Genomic DNA, 24,653 nt, shown 5'->3' on the forward strand with positions numbered 1-24,653 from the left:
ATGAATTTTCAGATGTCACAGATACTGACCAGAATTTTGTGGTCACACTAAGTTTGAACATATAAATGTATCCTGGGTCATCACGAGGGGAAAAGGTTACAGTGTTTCTTCATGAAACTCTTAGGCACCAACTGACGGTCAATAACCACATAGCAGATTAAGGGGGGGTGGCAGGGAAGGGAAGAGAAATCAGAAGTGCAAAAAAATTTAATGCCGACATACCCATCCCAAAGGGTCAAATGTTTATTCATCCAGACACATCAAGCCAAGTTAAGGAAAAGAAACCAGATAAAATTCTGTTCATATTCATAAAAACATTGAAAATATGCTTAAATACATTTTGTGTGGGTCTTAAAATTGAATTGACAGTAGCACTTCGGGAAAGTTAATAAAAGTCATTTATTTACAATTTTTTAAGTACACCCATCTTTTATAGGGCTCCAAACCTCATATTGCATTATGCAACCACAAATGGGGGCTGGGATGGGGAAGGTGAAAGGAAGAGAAGCAGATCTATAGGAAACATAACTCAGTAACAGATAATTCAAGGGCGGGCACAGAACGTTACATATGGAGTAAGGCTGTAACACATTTTTCAAGTTGCAAGCCGTTTAAACAGATTAACTGGGTATTCATCTTATTGCTGTGCGCAACTGGCTGCTACATTTGCATATACAACTGACCCCATTTCATTACATGAAATGCTTCGGGCATTTGAGATGTGATAAGGTGCTATCAAATGCAAATTCCCTTCTCCCTTTCATACAGATATTTTTTTACTGCCATGTGCACATGTGGTTCTGCTCACAATCTTTCACCTTTCTCCTCGAAAAGGGTGGCGTTTGCTTTGGTACTCATGGCTGCCACAATGCTCTGAGATACTGATGCCACAGCAATTTTTTAACTCATTCAAAGTGCTAGAAGTTATGTACATTATTGAATGATAAACTTGAAACGATACTTGTGTGAATCCCACAGGCATAGAACCCTCACATTGAGGGACTCCATCTTCAATCAATGATACTTTAAATCGGGTGGTTGCTTCTGGACTGTTTATAACGAAAAAGTCAAATTATTTTGCAACTTCCCTGACGGACTCATCCAAAAGATTGACAGCAAAAATCATAACAGAAATAGCTCAAGCTTGTTAATACATCGATAAATTTAACAATGAAATCATAAAGCACATGGTATTAGAATGAAACTGATCACTTTTAACGTGATCCTGGGTTTAGTTCTGTTGAAGTCAGAGATCAGAATATTTCACCCTAACAAGACTAACAAGTACAAAAGCACTGTGTCATGAATTTTACTCCTAGCAGAATAAACCTTGTTGCTAATGCACATTAGCATCAACAGGAAACCCCATCGGAATTTTCTCCTTACAGTATGTTAATGAAACAAAAGAAACTTAAAAAGGCTGAGAGTATGATATTGAAGGAGTGAGTGGGTATAAAGAGAATGAATCTTTGATAAATACTTTACACGTCCCATGAGTCAATAACCAAGTACAACTGTTTTGAGATCCCTAGTACTTCTGAATAAGCAGAGATGATAATACTGTTGCAGCTTGTACAGAGAAACAAATGAATAATTATTTATCCATAAACTTTGATTTTTAAATGAAAATCCTGTCAATAAATATACTAATCACAGTCTGCAGATTCAAAAATTGAATTCTTTACTTTTAAAAATATGTAATTCAATTTCAATCTTTTAATAAAACCAAGTCTTTCAGCGGTCTGAGTACAGAACATGACTAGGGCTATGGCAATGGATTAGGTACAAATTTTGAGATGACGACATATGCTGCACTGCCATCAACATACAATTTGAATGACTCTGTAGTTCCTCCCAAATTTTATACAAAAGCTAAAGGCTGGTAACTCACCTCTGACACACTATTCTTCATCCTTTGAATAATCTTCATAAACCAGAAGACAAGGTATGCCATCCTATCTTGAACTCCCTTTCAAATTAGAGAGTGGTACTACTTGCTTTCCATTCTCTCCCTTTCCATCAGAACAATCATGCTGTGGAACATTGTTCGGTGAGAAAATCTCTCTTCAGATAATGTGCAGGATCCTGTTCTCTCTCACCCTTGTCTCAGATAACTAAAGAACTATATCTTAAGAATTATAGGCATTCATAGATAGATCAATAAATCTTGACTGAAATTGTGCCATTAGGCTCTAATGTTAACATGTGTTTCACTAACTCACTGATGCATTCACCCTCTTTATTCAGTGAGCTGAAATATGGGAATTACAAAACTACAGGAGCTAACTACGCTCATATCAATTCCACAAAGGTTTAAATATGTTATACTGTGTGTCCAACTTTAAAGCTGGCCCAGAAAATTTCTTGTATACAGTTTTGTATATGGTTTTAAACACCATGAGACTAGTATCAGGGTGATCCAATTGTAGTTCAGTTATTAGGTTTGAATTGGGTTGAAGAAATTATACTAATGGATTGATTGTAAAAGTCTACTATATTAGTACCCAGAGTACTGGAGCTGTGCCAACCCACTGCCCACTCCTACAGTACCACAAAAGAACCATGCACACGACTTTGGATACTTCCTCAGTGATGCACTAAATTTATTTTGCAGTGCAAGGAGGAATATAATTGGTCCTTTAGTTTTTCTACTTTCTTGCAACCATAAAAATGTGATACAATCTTAGTTTCTCTTACCTGCAGGTCTCAACTTTCCCTGATTACCTCTTGTAACTGAAATGGGAGCTTGTTCTGTAACTTTCCTCAAAAGGGTTGTCAAAAACATCATACAATCAACAGTGTAATCACTTAGATACCCAAACGTAGACATTAGTGATAGCAGAGGCACCTGGAAAGATTTTAACAAAAAGAATGGGTATGACAAGAAACAAATTAAAGGAAACTGAACCAGATCAGAAAGTAGTCTTGAAAATTTATATGGATCTACTATAGTAGTACCCAGAGTACTCCCAGGTTTTGATGGAACAAAGAAACTGATGCCTGAGGTGAAAGAAATCTTCAAATCGCTACTATATATGATATTACTAGCTTAATATTCTTAGAGACAGGCTGTATCTTTCCCAAATGATGTTGCAGACAATAAACCAAACCAAAAATAAATCAAGCACTTTTAAAAAATAAATACAATGTTGTGTTGCTGTCGTGGTTTATGCAGTTAACAGGATTCACTGGAAAGCACACTGGGGCAAGTGGCATGGATGTAACACTGATTGTACAGATTTCCAGTCACTCAGATCCTGCCCTACTGAACACAGAGCATCGAGTTTCCATTAGATGAAAATGTAGTCCAAATAAACAGAGGGTAACATCAAGGCTGTGCAAGAGTGAGTGAAACATTAATTGTTTTAGCTTGACCAAATGTGAAATAATTCAAATCAAGTTTATCCTGTCAGAAATCAATTTTTCCTCCAAACTTGTGTCAGGTGGCATCGCTGCAACTGTGCATAGCGGAAGAGAACTGTAATAGCATCAAAATGGCAGGATAGTGAATTAATAAGCTGTGACTATGCCAGAATAACAATTTTTTTAAACACAAAATACCAACTGAGCCCTAACTTGAAAATGACTTTTTCAAGTAGGTGAAACATTAGAGCGCATTTTACAAATAAATCTTTAACCATTATTCTAAACAAATAAATTACCTTTAATATTTCAACAGATTTGCATCACTGTGGTTGAAAACTTTACTGGAGCCCTCTCACACCGTATTTAGGGTGTGAATTCAAAGTAAATTTATATGTAGCAGTTTAAATAAATGCAATGTTTTCCAAAAATGGCTGATACACATTGTATCATAAGTAATGTGGATAGTATGCTCTGCCGTGCTTCTACTGGTCTTCAAGACTAGTCTGTGCATCCTGTTCCAAGGCTGAAACCCCAAACAGTTGCTATCAAAGACTTACATCTAGAGAACTCCTCAAATTTACAAAATGAGATGTTACCTCATCTTTGTAGAAATCAAGTAGTAAAACTCCTTCACAGAAGGATAAGCTAAGCTCCTGTCTGGTAATCACAAATGATTGTAGGCAGCTAGTTTCTGGTGCTCAATACAAAGTGCACCATCAAATTTTCAGAGATGTTGTTGGAAATTCTGATGACCCAGAGCACATGGAGTTTGTTGTGTTCAAGAACAGGAGGGGGAAATTGCAAAACAGTAACAACGGAATAAGATCTCAGTTCAAACTGTACTTATCAAAATGAGCTATACAAAACAGTTTTTGCCAAATGGAATACTGCCCAAATTGTCCAAATAAATTTGTTCTTGCAACAAGGCAGTTCAAGCTTCTTGTGAAGCCACTTCGGATCCTCATGTTCCTGGAGGGCCTGTTTGTGTTTTTGTTCAGGACACATTGGTTTGTACATCTTTTGAAGAAGCCAGCATTTCTCTCACTTTGGCCATTAGATCCTGTACGAAAGGAAAAGGAGAATGAAATATCTGCTCAAAGACGTACATTTGTATAGCACTGCACACAACCTCAGACCACCCCAATAGCCTTTATAGCCAATTAAGTCCTTTTGAAGTGTAGTTATTGTTGTACTGTAGGAAACGTGATCCAGCCCTAGTGATTGCATCATCAGTATGGTCAGCAAATACAATGCTTGAAAGAATTTCAACCATCCAATTTACACATTTCCTTTAATCTTAGAGTAATCAAATCCACCAGAGCAGGAAAGGATAGCAGGAAAGGTTGCTTAAGAGAAACTACTCATTCACCTTCAACCTTTAAAGTTTTATTCTCATAAATAGAAGGACCCCATTACTGCAAAAGGGGAAGACCCACTACAACTTCTCAAGAGCAATTAGTGATAGGCAATAAATGGCAGCCTTGCTAGCGACACCTATATTACAAGAATAAATAATAATGAGAAAACTAGTATTATGAATTCATACCTGAGTTATTTTACTCTGCATTGTGGATAGCAGTTCTGGAGATGCTGTTTCATCCTTTTCCTGAGAGCCGCCCCTAAATATGGAGGGAAAAGAATTGTATTTTGATATTTTTGCATTGAAACTGAGGTCATTTGTACGCAATGTGCATAATGCACTTTGCAACAGGAACCCAATTCTACGATATCAGAAAATATCTGCCACTCCTTCATCATTCACACAATGCTTAGTATCTCTGGAGCCCACCTCATTATTTTCTTCTTGAAACCTTCTGCCTTTAATGTGTCATTTCTACCATGCTTGCCAAATAATGGTAAGGAAACCAAAAATGCAAGATTTACAACAAGAACTGTGCTGCATGGTGGAAAATGATCTGGTATTAAATTTAAAGGGCATAGTTCAATCTCAGTTCTATTGACAATTTGAGCTTTGTTCTCAGTTTATGACAACTGGGTCTTTGCTGGCCATCTGTTATTCACATTTACATAATACAAAGCTGGAATAATGTCAACAAAACACTTTTAGAACAGAAAAGCGAACTTTCGGTCAATTTTAACATGCCAGCCAAGTAGAGTTGTTTAGCCTGTTCACATGACTATATCAGTTGAAACTCCATGGCTTGACACACAAATGAAAATTGCAAAGTAATAATTCGTTAGTTTGGGTAAACTTATCAGCAAGTGAAAACATTTAACATTAAATGCAGAACTTTTTATCAGCATCAATAAATGCTAATATGAACAGAAAATGCTTAAAATTAAATTACTAATTGAGTACAATACCTAAATTGAATTTCTGCTACTTTACTGAAACATTGAATGAGAAAGAAAATACTGGGGGGTGGGTGCAGGGGAAGATAACTTGACAGGCCCTAAAAATGTTTGGTTAATGTAGAAAACAAAGAGAACTGTATTGTAACATAAAAATGGTAAAATCAGAATTGATAGCAAATGGGATTTGCACTAATATTTGACCTGGCTAGTGAAAATATTTTAACATTGATTCGTCTTATTAAAAATAATGGGAGGCACAGTAATCAGTTCCTTTTGCTGTAATTTGGGTATATTGCAAAATTGAACAGCTTACCCAGGTTATACCTGTTCAATTTAAAATATATATTTTATCCCATTTTAACTTGTTACATAATTTGCAAACAGGCTGCTAGAGGGTAAAATTTTGTTTCAAAGGACATTTTTGCTATCTCTCCACCTTTCACCATACCCCACTAATTAATAATCATGTCTGTTATCAGCAAAGTTTGGTGACCTACCTCTAGTAGGGTCTTCTCCATTCTTCAAATGAAGTTATCTTTCACATACCAATGAACAAGCCCAGTTGAATGGAAGGGAAAATAAAGCAGAGGGGCAATGTCCCTTCACAATTTGATTTGATGGTCAAATGGCCTTCCCATTCTTTATAGTATATAAATTTCACCCTGGAACATTCCTTTAGTTGTTTTCAAACCAAGGAAGTGGTGCCAATACAGCTGAGACAGCTAGTTAATTATTTTTTATATTTATAAAAAGCACAACAAGCCCATACTCCCAGATCAGGGGACAAAGGAGGAAGAGGGCAAAACATTGGTATCTGGAGCATAAGTCAATCAAACAAAATAAAATAAGACCCAACCAGAGGTAGGTCATATTATTTTCTTCTTCCATTCATTATCCTCCATAAACCAATTAATTCTAATCTAATGATACTGCTTTTCACTGCGATACTTACATCTGCATCCTGGACCAATTTCCCCAAGTTTGCATTCCCTTTGCTTAGTGAAACTATCAGCACTGACCCCAGTAATAATAATTTTGCAGATACTATATTAGAGCACTTGCTTTTAGCTCTAGTCAGGTCTTCTTTGACTCTCAAATACTGGTTCCTCTCCACTGCAGAGGCAACAATGCTTAAACAAATTTCAGAAAACATTTAACCAGCCATTTTTTATTTAGCATATTCTCTCAAATATTCAATGCCCATAACTTGGGGGTGCAAAGAATAAGTTAAATCCTGAAGGAGAATAAATTTTGGAAAGTAATTATGGAATTATTTTGGGTCAGATCAGACGATGGAAATCTCTACCTCATCAGAGCTTTAAATAGCCATTCTGCAAGCCTACAGAATTCCATGATTCATAAGGCGGGTGCTGCAATCTTTGCAGCAAAGATCTGAACCACAAACACAGTTTGTGGGGTAGCCTAGTTTCTAATGTTTCTTTCATAAAAGGTAAATTCACTGAATAGTCTCTCAATGAATGGTCAAAAGATGAATAGAAACTTCCACAGCAGCTGTATAAACTGGTATAGAACCAGCTTTGATTCAGCAAAGTTAACTATTCAATAATGAGGATTATTGTAACTGGAGTGAATCCTTTCAGCTGGCATCACATGCTTCTGGAGGCTGTTATAACTTCCACTACATAAAGCGATGTGCTTTGTGTCGGTCCTTTTTAATAAGCAAGCTCTCATAAAGGATGGCTGAGAAGAGTTGCAAAATCCATCTCTCCACTTCCAATTCAGGAAACTGATCATTGCAATTGGAAATGGAAAATGGAAAAGTTGCCCTTTGCTTGGAGTGATGTAAGCATCGCATATTAAGTGACCAGTTGGAAATCTTCACATACTTTTATTCCTTGACTTTCTGAGATAACTTGGGGAAGGTGGGTTCAGGATGAACAAAAAATAGCTGAAATGCTCTCTCCTCCTAAGAGAAGGGAAGGCTGTAGAAGAGTTGCTGCTTTTAACCTGAACCCTTGCGGCAATCAGTGTTTGTTACCAACAGATCCACTTTTGAATAATTCTAATTGAGAAGCAGGAGCTTCATCATAACTGTATATACTCTTGTGGATGTATCCTATTTTGGCTAACGAACTTTAATCTCTGAAGCAATATGGGGGGTTGAAAAGGCTACACTGCAGTTATGATATCTGTGCCCAATCTGAAGTGTTCTGGTAGAAAGGTCATAATTGAAACACATCAATTTGCTCTTCCAGAGATGTAGTGAATGGTGCCCAATAGGAGGCTCTGAAACAACAAACACTAGTCATCCAGCTGGCAGTCCAGTATGTCTGTATGCCATCTGCACTGGGGAATGGTCCAAAGACAACGTTTGTCCAGCAAGTGGCATTAGATCTTTCTAAGGAACAGCAAGGAGGTAAGGTGGAGGCTGCATCTGTATCGTGAGAAAATTTAACTTCAGAAATACACCTCAAAATCAGTGCTAACATAAAGTTCTGGTCAATACGACTACAATACCGTCAAGTCTCTGAAAACTTAACTACAGTGGATCAATGTTATAAAAACAATTCACTGCAACCATCAAGCTGAGACCTGCACACCCTGGTTCAAGTATCCCAAGCGATGCCTGACTGTGCACAGTTAAATAGGTCAAGTGCTTCAACAGTCTCTTTCTGATCAAGTATCAATGACACTTAATATTAGCAGATGATATATGGTATGTTACCATTCTCATGTGAAGGGTCCCCTATTCTTTCATGCATCCAAAACTAAGGATCCTCCATCTGGGTTGTATGACTCTTACTATCTATAACTTTAGTGGTATCTGGAAATCAGTCAAGATTTCACTACAGGCATAATTTGAAAGTCAGTGTTGCCTGACGATTGCTGTAATTCATCAGCTCAGATTTTCCAACCAAGACCAGGGGAGCTCTAACATGGCATTGCTGTTGGTGACTACCACAAAGCTCAAGAATATATGAGGTTTGAGCCTATGCTCCCATTAATTTACAAATATCTCAAGTTGCTGAAAGTAACAGAACTCATAGTACCAATAGGGCAACAGTGCTACAACTGACTCTTTTCAAAGCTCCAGACTTTCAAACATTAAAGAATTCAACAAACAGATTCAAGCAGTAACACGACTAACTTTCATGAGCTGGATTGTAGACAACCCTTCTAGAGCATCAAGAAGTGGAATTCCTTGAAAACCATCAAGACAGGTTTCATTAAGAAACTGCCCATATCTTGAGCTGGGTTCTTTAGCAGTAGGACTTTCAAGGCGTATGTAACTTCAGTACTTATCGGTTCCCAATCCCTGGTTCTTAAAGAATCTGAATTGTGTGGAAAATTGCTTTATTCATTCTACCACCCAATCAGACTCTACTTAGGCCTTGGCACTGTGAAGAGCACATGTCTTCAATCAACTTAGTTATGCCTTTGGATCACAATTTCCCATATCAAGTCAAATGATACTGAAAGCAGTTTAGAAATTATGCATATCAGTTCTTCTAACAAAAATTATTCACTGATCCAAAGCCACGGGGGGGTTTTATCTTGACAACAACCAAAGGTCTAAGTTGAGGTTGCTTCACTTGCCCCGAGTTACTTTACTTGACTCTAATCAAGAAATTGTTCTTAGCACAAATTAACAAAAGAAACAGATGCACGAGTTATGATGCAGCCAATGCAGGGAAGGCGAAACCTAATTGCTGAGGTTGGACCAGAGGGTTAGGAATCTCCTCAGAGTCCACTGTACCAGTGTTAGTTGACTGAAATGGCACAGAGGACTTCTCAGGTAAAGCCCTAGACCTGCTTTGTTCCCTAGACCTATCATGGTCAACCCTCTGGGAGTGCTTCTTGAGCTTTTATTTTTTTTTCCATAATGGACAGGACTCCCTGGGCTCACTCATGGCATGTCTGGTGCTGTATAGGCTGGCATTCCTGTATTGCTCTGCGTCGAAGCCTGCCATCCAATCTTCTAAAATTTGTTTCCAAGTTCTCAGTCTTTCTTTCTAGGTTCTGCCTGAAAAGTTGGTAGTGGGTACAGGATAATAAATTGAGTCCCATCAGAAGGCAGAGGAGGCAGCGGTCATAGTGGTCAGAAATCAGGAAGGTCCAGTGACACTTGCAGCAGATTTTAAACCTTAAAAGGCTCATTCAAATCTCTTGAAGTAGATCAAGGTGAGGAGAAAACACCCCGATACTGGTGGACTCCACTGATACAGCATTCATGGGGAATAAGAAACACAAGGTCAACTACTAGAACAATAGCACTCCAATGCAAAGAGAATAAAGGGTAGCTGTGTCACCGGAACATCACAGAAGTCTTCTGCCCTCTGCCGCATATAGCCCCCGCATATATATAATTGCCATCTTCAGATCATTACATTAGAAATAAAAATTCACAATAAAACCCATTCAGCCATCCTATAACCTGATTAACACATAATGGTACAATCAAATACAATATTTATCCAAAAACTGGATAGTATGACACAAGGTTAATGAGAGTTGGTTGTTGACTGGATAGAAATTATAATCAGTGTAACCTGAACATGCATCCCTGAGAGAAATTGGCAATGTTGGATTTGCACAGGCTTTTTAGATTACAAATGTTTTGTAATATATTTCAGTAGGGCCAAATGATATCGACCATGTATTCTTTTAACTTTATGACACATTCAAAATTTGTTCGCATTACTGAAGACCATTTTTAATAGCAGCAGTGTACAAATCCAATGGATGTCATAATGAAGCCCAAAATTTGAATTTATCATATATTTATCCTATTTTTAAAATATAGTTATCTAATGCTCCTGTTATACTCAGGAACAGAGTATAATCAGTACCTGCAGAAAGCACATTTCCAGACGGCAAAAGGGAAATAGCTGAGCCATTCACAAATCCAAGTGTTATAAATGCTTTTGCATACGGAATAGCCAGCCCCAAGCTGCCACATAGGAGCTAGTGGGTGAGGTTGCATCAAGGGCTCAAGCACCTTGAGATGCATTGAGGCAATGACTTGCACCCCTCATTACCATGTTGGATATGTGTATGGTGTGCAAGTCAAGGGAAGGACTGCAAAAGATGCAATCATAGCAATGTAAGTTTATATGGATGGACATTCGTCCTTCATGGCAAAATAGTATTACAGAAGCAATAATGTACTTAAGTAGCAGATTTCCTAACCAAATGCATGCCTATTATTTTTCCTATTATTTTACTATAGGAACGTGATGTGCAAATATGATTATCAAAAAATAAACATTTACCTATTGCCTGCATTACCAAGTAGCTTCATTCATTTTCCAGTCTTAAGAAAAGTGTGAATAAACATTAATAAGGAGTAATTGGAAATGTTCACATTTCTATTTGGCATAACTGTCTTGTTAACAATAAAACAATCATCATCCTCCAGCCACTTTGTAAAATCCACCTAAAAGGTGAAAAGCTGAGATTTTGATGGAAAGTAATATTGGTTAAGGCCAAGATTTTGTGTTGTAAAATCCAATTACCGTTAATGTTCACATCTACCAGGGCAATTTAGACTACCTCCCATGGATTTGGGTTTTCTCAACCAGTGAAGTAGTGCAACTTCAGTAAAACAAAGAACAGGCAGTTATCTAGAACTTGTGGGCTGTAGTAAGGGAAGACACTGTTAAAGGTTAACCATACAGGAGCCATACTGGTCATATGATCATCTGACACTCAACAAATCGACATGAACCATGCCAAAGTGGTACAAAATAAAGAAAGGAACAATCAAATTTTGAGACCAGGCTGGAGTATATACATAGTAAGACCTGAGTATTCGCTGGTTTGAGGAGTCAGCTTTAAACTGTAATTAGCCACACAGAAGTAGCTTTGTCACAAAATGTAAAGCAATTACCTAGATTGGGAGGAATGTTCAGTTTATCACTGGTTAAAGCTTTACAATCCAACAAATTGATACTTCCATTCCAACAAGGAAATATGTGATTGGTGAAAATTCCGTAATAATTTTCTGAGATAACCAGAACACATGGAGAAATTTCAGACATAAATTGATGTGGCTTGAAAATTGGCCTGAATGCCAAGCACAAGGTGCACCTGGGATCTCAATGAGGTAAAATAAGAATGAAAAATGTAACAACATTGAAAGCAATGTAATCTATAGCAATGTAACCTTTACAGGATTACCATCAATAGGAAATTGCCCAGCCCTGGACTGGTTATTTTTTTAAATAATGGCTTCAGTTCACTATGTGGAGAAGTTGAAGAATCGCCGATTAACAACATTTTGGATGCTGCACACTATAGTTAAAATGAGAGGCAACACAATTGTTGACTTTTTTTCCCATTTGTTCATGGAATGTGCACTTCACTGGCAAAGCTAACATTTATTGCTCATCCCTAACTGCCCATCACCACCTAGAAATTCCCCTCCAAGTCACACATCATCCTGACTTGGAAATATATTGCTGTTCCTTCACTGTTGCTGGGTAAAAATCCTGGAATTCCCTTCCTAACAGCACTATGGGTGTACCTACACCACAGAGACTACAGCGGTTCAAGAAGGCAGCTCATCACCTTCTCAAGGGCAATTAGGGATGGGCAATAAATGTTGGCCTAGCCAGCGACGCCCACATCCTATGAATGAATTAAAAAAAATTGATTGAGCAGTGAAGAAACAGAGATATGTTTCCAAGTCAGGATGGTGTGTGACTTGACACCACTGACCTGTGCCTTGCAGATGGTGGAAAGGCCTTGTGGAGTCAGGTGGTGACTTACTCATCTCAGAATACCCAGCCTTCGACCTGATCTTGTAGCCACATTATTTATATGGCTGGTGCAATTAAGTTTCTTGTCAATGGCAACCTCCCGGATGCTGTTGTTTTGGGGGGGGGGTGGGGGTGCGTGTTCAGTAATAGCAATTCTGTGAATGTCATGGGGAGGTAGTTAAGCTCTCTTGCTGAACATGGTCCTTATGATGCACGTGTTGCCCTACACTTACCAGCCCAAGCCTGAATGTCGTCCAAGTCTTGCTGCATGCTGGCACGGACTACTTCATTATCTGAGGAGTTGAGAATGGTACTAAGCACTTTGAAATTATCAATGAACATCCCTTATGTTGGAGGGATGGTCACCGATGAAGCAGCTGAAGATGGTTGGACCAAGGACACTGCCCTGAGAATTTCTATAGCAGCGGCCTGGGGCTGAGATGATTTGTATCCAACAAACACAACCAACTTCCTTTATTCTAAATGAGCAGTGGAGAACTTTCCCCAATTCATAGTGATTTCAATTTTACTGGATGCCTCGATGCGACACTTGGTCAAATGCTGCCTTGATGTCAAGAGCAGTCATGTTTACCTCTGGAAATCAGCCTTGTCCATATTTGGGCCGAGGATGTGGAGCTGAATGGTCCTGATGGAAAACAAACTGAGAATCAGTGAGCAGATTATTCGTTAAGTGTTGCTTAATAACATTGTCAACAACACCGTCCATCACTTTGCCAATGATTCAGAGTAAATTGATGGGGCAGTAATTGGCCAAATTGGGTTTGTCCTGCCTATTGTGGAGGGGACATACCTGGGCAATTTCCCACATTTTTGGGCAGATGCCATGTTGTAGCTCTACTGGAACAGTTTGGTTAAAAACACAGCTAGTTCTAGAGCACAAGTCTTCAGTATCTTTGCCAGGATGTTATCACAACCCGTAGCCTTTATTGCATTCAGTGTCTTATGCAGTTTCTTGATACCACCTGGAGTGAATTGAATTAGCTGGTATCTGTGATGCTGGAGACCTCAGGATGCCGAGATGGATCATCTACTAGACACTTCTGGCTGAAGATGGTTGCAAATGCTTCAGCCTTGTATTCTGCACCAAAGTTCTGGGCTCCACCATCACAGAGGATGGGGATATTCATGCAGCTTCCTCCTATGAACTGTTTAATTGTTCGCCACCATTCAAGACTGCATCATTCAAGACTGCATATGGCAGGATTTCAGAGCTTTGATCTGATCCACTGGTTGCGAGATCACTTAGTTTTATCTACAGCATGTTGTTTAGCATACATGTATTGCTTCACCAGGTTAGCACCTCATTTTCAGGCATGTCTGGTGCTGCTCTTGGCATGCTCCCCTACATTCCTCACTGAACCAGCGTTCATCCCCCATCTTGATGGTAATGGTAGAGTGAGGGATGTGCTGGGCCATGAGGTTACAGATTGTGGTTGATTACATCTCTGCTGCTGCCAATGGCCAATAGTGCCTCACGGATACCCAGTTCTGAACTGCTAGATCTGTTCTGAATCTGTCCCATGTAGAAAGAAGGTAGTGCCCCACAACGCGGGACCGTGTCTCCATAAGGACTTAAAGTGGTCACGCTTATCTATACTAACATGGATAGCACATCTGACAGGTAGGTAAGCAAGGATGAAGTCAAGTAGATTTTCCCTTCACGTTGGTTCTCTTGCCACCTGACGTCCAGTCTAACAGATATACCCCACAGGACTTGGCCAGCTCGTTCAGTATTGCTGTTACTCAGTCACTCTTTGTGATGGGTATTGAAGATCTCCAGCCAGAATACATTCTGTGCCCTTGCTGCCATCAGCGCATCCTCCAAGTGATGTTGAACACGGCGGAGTACTGATTTATCACCTGGGAAAGGGTTGTAGGTTTCAGCAGGTTGTTTCCATGCCCATGTTTGACCAAATGCCATTAGGCTTCAAAGGGTCTGGAGATAATACTGATAACACCCAGGCTACTCCCTCCCTTTTGTATAATACTGTGCCACTACCACCTCTGATGGATCTATCCTACCAGTGCAACGAGACAAGACATGAAATGATAGGGGAGTTTGGAACATTGGCTTTAAGGCATGATTTGGTGAATATGACTATGTAAGGCTGTTGCCTGACAGGTCTGTAAAACAGCTCTCAGTTTTGGCACAAGTCCCCAGATGTTAGTGAGGAGAACTTTGCAATGTTGACTGGACAGGGTGTGCTTCTGTTGTTTCCAGCATCTTAACGCTGAGTAGTCTGCCCATTTTTCAAATTTTTTTTTAGCCCTTTTCATAGTGGTTCAATACAACGGAATGGCTTGTGCTAGGCCATTTCAGAGAGCCTTTAAGAGTCAACCACCTTGCTGTGACGACAAGAACAGCAGGTTTCCTTCCCTGAAGGACATTAGTGAACCAGATGGATTTCACGCAATCAGGTCACCATTACTAGTACTTCTGAGTCCAGATTTATTTAATTAACCAAATTTAAATCCCATGGTAGGAACTGAATGCATCTCCCTGTTGCATTATCTAGGCCTCTGGAATTTTAGCCCAGCAACATAACCATTATGCTATCGTATCTGTGGTATTTGGAAATGGTTTATGGCCCAGATAGCAGACAGGGAATGGAACAGAGGCACACCTGGATAACAGAAACCATAACATTGTGAAATTTCAATTAACCTAGATTAAATTGGTACTATAAAATTAATACCCAGACTAAACAAGTGTGACCTTAAATGGTTTTTTATAAAGTCTCTAGGGAGAGAATTAAAGCAAGCTACTGGGGAAAAAAGAATGTAAAGAATAAAAGTATTCATATGGGCAAGGATGGAATTAAAAATGAACGCACTGTGAAAGCCAACTGTGACAGTAAGAATGTCTATATTAAAATATCAAGATGATTATCAAAAGAGAATTGAGAACCCTTAATGATATAAATAGAATTGAAATTGAAAATGAAGCAAAAATAAACATAATAAATTATCCATTTCTGGAAGTATCTGTAAGAGACAACAGTAACATGTCACCATTAAATGAGGTTCTACAATTAAACTCAATTGACTTTGACAAAGCTTGCATGGAAGGTAGACCCCAAGGGCACTGGGTAAGGCCAGTGATGAAACCTACTTATTGCTGGCTGCTTTCATGAGGGAGTGAATAATTAAAGGTGCGGTCTCACTGGACTAGAAACAAGACAACACATCATTGATTTTTAGAAAAAGGCAATAAAACAAACTTGGAGAACTACAGCTCAATTGGTTTCGCAACAATAACTGGAGAAATAACATACAGGACAAACAAGGATCGTCTATCTGAAAGTAATCTAGTAAATGATAGCTAACATTTCCAGAAGAAGGAGATCCTGTCTAACTAATTCCATTGTTTTTTTTTGGGAGGAGGTTACACTTCAGTTGATCATGAGATAACGTACAATTCTTTTTCAAGAAAGCCTTTGCTAAAAGTTTTGAGTCAAATGCTCTTACAGAAGGTTATGACAGTTGACAATAAAAGGTACATGTTGCTGGTGGATAAGAACTGATTGAGAAAGGAAGCAACAGGTAGTTGATACGGACTGCTCTTTAGAAGGAGATATCCACTCAACAGAAGAACCCAATGATCAGAATCTTATTGATTCTAATCTACATAAACAACTCGAATTCAGATATGAAATGCCAATTGGTCAAATTTACAAATGGTACTACTAAACATTGCTTCAGAGCACAGGAACTACAAAAGGGCTGAAACACTGTCAGCGAGCAGAATGACGACAGCTGAAATTCAATTATAGTTTGGAAGGAAAATGTGGAAGGCATTTAATGAAATAGTATTGAAGTAGTTTGGGAGAGGGAGAGGGAGAGAGATCAGGAATTATTCACAATACTTACCATGTTCATTGTGTAGCAGCAATGAAGTGGAATGCTGAGCTATACTACCACAGCAATAGATTATTACACAATCATACTGAAGCCATATAGTCAGGTCTCACCTGAAGTAGTGGGTTTAGTTCTGGTAACTGAGGCGCACAAAGGAAATGGCAAACACCCAAGTTCTGAAAGTAATTCAGAGGAGGGCCACGAGGCAGACTCCTCTGTTAAGAGTTAGGAGGAATGTTAGCAAAACTTGGCTTTCCCAAGCCTCGAGGAAGGCAAAATGAGAGGGCACTGCATAGAGCGATTGAACAGTGTAGGTGAAATAGAAGAGATTAATTCACAGCACCACTGCAACTTCAATCACAGTTGAACAACAAGGCAGCACATTGGTAAAGTCAGTGCTGATATTAGGAAGTACCTTTTAGCAATGCTAGGGATCCATATTTTCAAGAACTATATACATTTTTAAAAATTCGAAGGTCATTGGAATCAGGACACTTTCTTAGGAACTGACCTGGAGTTCCTTTTTTTTAATATAAGGCTATAAGTTCACCTTGGACTGTGAGCAGCCTGCCTTTTCCAAGAAATCACATGACTTCAGCTAAATGTCCAGCAAGACACTTAAGTAGATGAGAGGCTATTTGCTTATTTGAACTTTAATTATTTTTAAAAAAGTAGTTTTTTTTCTCCAGCAATTCAAGGCTGAGACCCTTGATTTTCTGGAAATTACCTGACTGAAATGAGTTTTATGTTCTGAACTTTTTTTTTGGACTCAGTTTTAAGGAATAAGCAGAGAAGGAAGGCTGCCCGAACTCGCTCTCTCCCTGCCTTGCATGAAATATAGTGTAGTTATTGGTATCCAGCCAGGAACCCTCATCTCAGTATAACTTGTCTCCATTTGGAAATCTGAAAAGCTGAGATGAGAAAGAGGTCCCAAGGATTGATCTGGCTCTATTCTCTGATCTGGATCTATTCTCCTCCATGCCGAAGCTCCTTTGGAAAGAATGTTCAGACAACGACTGACCAGAAATCAGTCTCCACATGTAGGAACACAGCAGATCGACAGCGTTAAAACCCTTTAGACTTTATCCCTTTCCATAAAGTTTTCCAATTGGCCAACCTCTGCAGAGACTCTATTAGTTTTGTCCTTTGTTCTGTGTGTCAAGAAGATACAATAATGTTATTGGAAATTATTTTAAAATAGAGTTTAGTGGTGTCTGTGTCTATGTTTGTGTGTGTCTTAATTGGGTTAAAGCCAGCTGGTCTAGGGGCTTTGGTGTATAGAAGAGAAGTAGGTTTGAAATGGTAATTGGGTAAACACAGGAAGTTACAAGGTGAAGTGAAAAGGGGGCAATTTGCATTTTTAAAGAAACCATTCTAAAGAATGGGTGAAATATCACAGCTAGCTAGAAGAAGCTAAACAATGAGTTTATTTTTTCCAAAGCTTACTAATAAAATTGGTGCTATGAAAGGGGTTTTATTGTTAGAAGAGGTGAAGTTCAAAAGACTCAGTGATACAATGAGAACTTGCATTCAAAGAGGAAAATATGTATAAAGGAAGAAAAGGCTGTTGGTAAAGGAGGAGGGATTCTAAGATCGAAGGCCTCCAGCTTCTAAGTCTCAAGCTACTGTCTTCAAGGGCCCAGAATGAAAGAAACTCATTTTGAATTTGACTGTCCAGGGTGTGCTTTGCCAGTGGTCTGTTTAAATCTGTGTGTTTTACTGTTGCCTTAATGGAGGTGTAACTAAGAGTCAGGTTAATTAGGGAATTTTTTTGTAATTATTATACTCGTAATTTTGTGGACATATTTACCTGCTTACAATCTTTCTTGTATTAATAAATGTTTAATTTAGTTTTATAAAACCCTCTTGAGACTCGGTGGTCTTATATTCAAAGCCTGCATCCTGAAACATACAAATTGCAAAATATGTTATGACAGTTGTTCCAAGTTTCCCTCTGGGATTGTAACAGCTCAGCATTTACCATCGGCTGTGTCATAATGTGTGTGTGTCTGCATGTGTGTGTTGGGATTTAAAAAGGGTAGTTAGTTACACTTTTGGACTACAAACTTTATGTTAACCTGTTTTTTTCAACCAAAAGTTTCGCTACATAATAAATCAATCATTGAGTTTATTGTAAGAAGCTTGGTTAAAGTCTCTTTTATTCTGTTTCTGGCAATAGTGAAAGTAAAGATTTGGCCATTTTGGTGAGTGAATTAAACATTTACACTTATGGTGTGACCTGTGCAATAGTGGGGCTAGAGAAACTGCAATCCTCCAATTCCGGTTGTTACAATAACTGGAAAAATCCTCCTGATAGGGTTATCAAGGCAAAAACTCTTAGATCATTCAACAGGCAGTGATGGCAGGGCTGAGAGTTTTTATTGAGAGGATTTAAAAAGCAGGGTGTTCTCTTTCATCTGTACATATCTTTGTGAAGTGTTAAGATGACATGAGTAGTTTTATTATTGTATTAATATACTCAAAGTCTTGCACAAAAATAGCTTAAAAAAAAATCACCTTCGGAGAGGGCCATTCAACCCCTTGAGTCTGTTCCATCACTCAATTAAATAATGGCTGCTCTGGGTTGGTTAGCTAACAGGAAACAGAGCAGGGATAAACGGATCATTTTCAGGTTAGCAAGATGTAATAAGTGGAGTGCCACAGGGATCAGTGCTGGGGCCTCAACTATTTACAAACTATATCAATGATTTGAATGAAGGGGTCGCATGTATGGTTGCTAAGTTTGCTGATGACAAAGATAGGTAGGAAAGTAAATTGCGAAAACGACATATGGAGTCTGCAAAGGAATATAAATAGATAAGTGAGCGGACAAATATTTGGCAGATGTAGTAAATGTGGGAAAATGTGACCTTGTCCACTTTGGCAGGAAGAATAAGAAAAAGCAGCATTTAAATGGGGAGAGGTTGCAGAACTTTGAGGTACAGAGGGATCTGAGTATTCTGGTACATAATCACAAAAAGTTAATATGCAGGTACAGCAAGTGATTAGGAATGCAAATTGAATGTTGTCTATTATTGCAAGGGGAATGGAATATAAAAGGAGGGATGTTTTAGTACAATTGTATAGGGTATTGGTGAGGCCAAATCTAGAGTACTATGTACAGTTTTGGTCTCCTTATTTAACAAAGGACATATTGCATTAGCAGTTCAGAGAAAGTTCACTTGACCATTTCCTGGAATGAAGGGGCTATCCTTTGAGGAAAGATTGGACAGGTTGGGCCTGTATCCATTGGAATTTAGAAGAATGAGAGAATCTCATTGACAGATTCCTGGGATGGCAGGTTGTCGTATGAGGAAAGGTCGGGTTGACTAGGCCTGTATTCACTGGAGTTTAGAAGAATGAGAGGGGATCTCATTGAAATGTATAAAATTCTCACAGGGCTGGACAGACTGGATGCAGGGATGATGTTTCCACTGGCTTCGGGGCTAAAACAAAGGGTTGAGATCTCAGGATATGGGGTAGGCCATTTAGGACTGAGATGAGGAGAAATTTCTTCACTCAGAGGGTGGTGAACCTGTGGAATTCTTTATCACAGAAGTCAATGGACGCCAAGTCACTGAACATATTTAAGGAGGAAATGGATTGATTTCTAGACACAAAAGGCATCAAGGGGTATGGTGAGAGAGCAGGAGCATGGCATTGAGATGGAGGATCAGTCACGATCATACTGAATGGTGGAGAAGGCTCAAGGGGCCGAATGGCCTACTCCTGTTCCTATTTTCTATGATCTTATTGAAACAAATGGAATTCTGACGGGACTTGGCAGGGTGAATGCTGAAAAGAATATTTCTCCTTGTGGGAGAGACTATAACTTGGGCACACTGTTTTACAATAAGGTGACTCCCATTTAACACAGAGATGAGGGAAAGTTTTTTCTCACCGAGGGTCATGAGTCTGTGGAATTCTCTTCCCCAGAAAGTGGAGGGGGCTGGGTCATTGAATATTTTTAAAGCTGAATTAGATTTGTGATTGACAAGGGAGTCGAAGGGTATGGGGGTAGGAAGGAAAGTGGAGTTCAGGCCACAATCAGATCAGCCATGATTTTATTGAATGGTAGAGCAGGCTTGAGGGGCTGATTGGCCTACTCCTGCTCTTAATTCGTATGTTCCTATGTTCCATAATTCTTAGGCTCCATATCCACTGATATCCTTACCTAACAGAAGTCCCTCAATCTCAGTTGTGAAAACTCAAACTATCCCAGCATCCATAGTCCCTTTTGGAGGGAGGGTAGGGGAAAAACAGTGGAGTATTCCAGGTTTCTACCTTGTGTGTGAAGAAGCGTTTCCCGATTTTCCCAAGTGGTCTGGCTCTAAATTTTAAGATGATGTCCCATGGTTCTAGATTATCCCACCAGAGGAAAGAGTTTAACTGCATCTACCTTATTGAATCCTTTAAACACCTCGGTGAGATCACCCCTTAGTCTTCTATACTCAAACAATGCCATACTAACATTTGTTCCTATTTTAGCCTTTAATTATATATCTTGCATGTTTACTCATTATTATATTTTTTTATCTGCTTTCTTGAATAGTAAATTTACCAGTTTTCTTGTGCCACCATCAGTCAAACTGTTGGAACTGGGATCTAGATCACTGAAGATTAAGCTAAAAGCCAGCTTTTCAGCCTAACTCAAGATCGATGTCAGCAAAAAAACTTGCATTTACAAACCATTTACCAGTACAAAAATAGCACTTAAATATTGCAGAAAATTTGAGCAAGTATCTGTTATGCTTTTCAGTACGATGCTGGTCAACAAGACAGCAGCAATGCCACAAGTTTAATGTGATTACAAACAAATTATGTCACTATTCCTTCACTGTCATTGGCTCAAAATCCTGGAACTCCCTCTCTAACAGCACTGTGGGTGTGTCTGTACCACATGGACAGCAGCAGTTCAAGAAGGCAGCTCACCACCACCTTCTCAAGGGCAATTAAGGATGGGCAATAAATTCTGGCCTAGCCAGCGACGCCCACATCGCGTGAATGAATAAAAAAAATTAAAAGGTGAGGTTAAAAGAATTCCATAGGTGGAAGTTAGAATGTGGATTTCTCTTCCGTAAATGCTTGTTGAAGCAGAAATGCTTTTACAGGGAATGGAACAGTTTCCTGAAAGGGGGAATATTAAAGTGTATGGGGAATGACCTCGAGTGTGGGATTAGACTTGGTGGGACACGTGGAGAAAAACAAAAGCTTAATGAGCTAAATGGCTAATTTCTTGTTGGAACATTTTATTAGTTACATGATGATAACCCTCGCTGTTTAACCTGAAGTAGTTATGCATCTCTCAGAACGTTGCGACATCAGAATACAATTTATCTCCAACTTTTGGACATTAAACAGGACCCACTTACAAGACATACGGATTTCAAAACCAGTTCTTGACATTGCCAACCAAAGCCAAACCAACACAAAATGACACAGAGTTCAACCAAAGAATGTAAACACAAAAATAAGTGGATTTGGGCATCGGAAGCCAAAATCCTAAAAACTTTATAATGACCTTATTACCAACACTAAAAAATATTGCGACGATTTAGATCAATGAAGCCGACCCAAATGAACATGAAAGAATGACTCGGTGTTAGACCAACTTTTTTTCTGATCTGCTAAGAGAAGTGATTTCTGGTCTGATAAAATTTCACAGTAAGGCTCCAAATGCAATATGGATGAGCAAAGACCACATCACCAACAGGACTCCTGTATGGCACCAAATTCCTAAATGACTCATGTCCCAGTGATTTGCTCTCTTATTCCAGATGACAATCTATTTTATACAGAGAAATTAACTTGAAAGAATTTTAGCTTTGATCAAATATATAAATTGAATTTAAAAAGATAATTTCTCACATCAGTGATAAAAAAAATGTATTTAGCTAATTAGGGAATCAATCAGTTGGAAGAACAGTTAAGTGAGCCTACAGTGTAGCACACATAGCTTGGAATGAGCAGAGAGACAAGGCTGTACATATTTCATGTCACACAACTACAGCATGCTTGGCCAACTCATGTGAATGTTACTGGCTGCAATGTTGCTCCATTTGAGTGGTTTTAAAAAGTTGTGAAAAAACTTGGGTAAGCTTATAGTGTATGTTGTTGGTGGTTCAAACTGTACTTCCAAAGTCTAACCTAAATAACATAGCTCACTTAAAATCTAGCTTATGTGTTATAAGGATGAGAAGAACACGATACCTTGAATGATCTTGACTGGAACCTCTGCTCTCTGCTGGAGACAAACTGGTCGAATGTGCTGAACTTCTTGCTGAAGACTTCATACTTGACTTTTTTGGTGATAAAGATCGCGAGCGTGAACGTAAAGCTTTTCCTTTTAACTTGGGATGAGATTTTGAACTCTTTTTCTTCTTCTTTTCATATGGAGACCTGAATGAGTCACATTTTTACAAAGCAATATTTGAGTACAGCATCTTTGAATACAAACATATGAACTAGGAGCAGGAATAGGTCACTCAGCCCTACTTGTCTGCTCCGCCAATTAAGAAGATCATTATTGATCCGACTCTAACTTCCACCTAACCCCAGTAACACTTCACTACCTTATACATTAAGAATCCATCTTCCTCTGCCTTGAAAACATTCAAAGACTCTGCTTCCATTGCTTTTTGAAGAAGGGAGTTCCAAAGACACTCTACCCCTTAGAGAAAAAATTTCTGCTCATCTCTGTCTTAAATGGGCAACCCCATATTTTTAAACAGTGACCCCTAGTTCTAGATTCTCCCACAAGAGGAAACATCAATCTCCCACAATGATCATGTCCTCTGCATAAAGCATATAAAGAAAGTTATCTCAGGAGGTAAATTACCAAATCTTTTGCCCCACATATGCAATTTTCCTCACCATCATCAAGATTAGTGATTTTAAGCTCTCTAATTTTCATCTCCCTTCTCCTGAAAAGATAAGTTCAATAGCCACACGTCCCTCCAGTATGTTCATGTCTACACTCACCATGAGACTATTGTTGGCAGACTATCAAAGACATCAAATCTGATGTCTAATATCATGCTCACTAAAATCCCATATGTGTATATGGGACCACCAGTTAGGTAAAGAAAGAGAGCACAAGGTTATTCTCAACGCTTGCTAACCTGAGGAAAGAAACTATAATTTAGGTGTTTGCCATGGCTCAGTAGCAGCACTCACACCTCTTGAATTTAAAAGGCTGTGGGTTCAAGACCTGAGACTTACACACAATTTACCTCAGTGCAGTACTGATGGAGTGCTTCATTATGAGTTTAACATCTAATATGAAAGGCAGCACCTGAAGTCCCACCTTCTCTTTCAGGGGATCTAAAACATCCTATTTACAGAGGAAGAGAATTCAGGAACTTGTGACCTTGTGGAGCAATTAAAAATTGGAGATCTGCAAAGCATTCTCTCACTCCTTACCCTACCATGTAACTGTCTTTTGTGGAAAAAATAGAAGCATATTGAGTTAAAAGGATGGTAGTAACTTGGGTAATTATGTAATGGTGAATGAATGGTTTCCTGACTGGAGGAAGTATGTAATAGGGTCCCTCAGGGACAGTAATAGGGTCATTGTTTTCTTATTTATAAAAGGGCTTAGGCATTATTATAATTTCAGTCTGTGGATGATGCAAAGCTTGGCAATGTAGTACTCTCCATGTAGCCAATATTTATTCCTCAGCCAACATCACTAAATCAGATTTACAAGTCACTTAACAAAATGTTGTTTGTGGAAGCTTGCTCTGCACAAACTGGATGCCACATTTGTCTACGTTACAACGGTGACTGCACTTCAAAGATAATACATTAGCTGTGAAGCACTTTAGGGTGCCCTGAGGTTGTGGAAAAGATGTTATGTATAAGCAAGTGCTTCTTTCTAATGCTCCCGTCAACTGAGTCAAACTAATTCAGCAAACATCTAACGGGAAATTCCTGGTTGGTCTCATTCAGCAACATAACAAACTTATCCAATGAAGTGACAAGCTGAAATGTGTACTGTAGGGTTTAATTCAGATTCTATTAGCTAGTGCAAAAGGAGATCAGTGAAGAACTCTAGAGAAAAATCCTCTAAAAGAAAAACTAGGTCCTTGCACCATCATCATTCCTCTTCTAATATTACCACTCCTGCCTTCCACCCAAACACAGGCCTTTCCTGTTCTTCCTTCCTCTGACTCTTTTTTCCCGGGCTCTGTACTTGCTTATAAACGGTAACTCTTCAACAACTTCTAATTCTGAAGAAAGGGTGTCAATTACGAAATCTTAACTCTTGCTGCCTGAACATTTCCAGCATTTTCTGTTTTTATTTCAGATCCAAGGTAATGTTTTTTTATTTGGGATGTGAGTGTCACTGGCATTTATTGCCCATCCCTA

General features: G+C 38.9%; 1 protein-coding gene across 7 annotated transcripts in view; it reads right to left on the reverse strand.

Annotated features, from left to right (window-relative positions):
* Window positions 1–380: 380 nt before the first annotated feature.
* The window catches only part of sfswap (splicing factor SWAP), a 108,167-nt gene continuing 83,894 nt past the window's right edge, over window positions 381–24,653 (reverse strand). For 6 of the 7 annotated variants that reach the window (XM_078554551.1, XM_078554553.1, XM_078554550.1 and 3 more), the window contains 3 exons: window positions 22,494–22,682; window positions 4,913–4,985; window positions 381–4,426 (listed from right to left, as the gene is read on the reverse strand). In XM_078554551.1, coding sequence (XP_078410677.1) covers window positions 4,361–4,426; window positions 4,913–4,985; window positions 22,494–22,682 — 328 coding nt within the window. In that variant the 3' untranslated portion in view covers window positions 381–4,360. Of the gene's footprint in view, window positions 4,427–4,912; window positions 4,986–9,415; window positions 9,668–22,493; window positions 22,683–24,653 lie in introns of those variants that run through there. The other variant, XM_078554552.1, reaches the window with a different exon arrangement.

This window comes from Cetorhinus maximus, chromosome 12 (genome assembly GCF_964194155.1).
Source record: "Cetorhinus maximus chromosome 12, sCetMax3.hap1.1, whole genome shotgun sequence".
NCBI classification, from domain to species: Eukaryota; Metazoa; Chordata; class Chondrichthyes; order Lamniformes; family Cetorhinidae; genus Cetorhinus; species Cetorhinus maximus.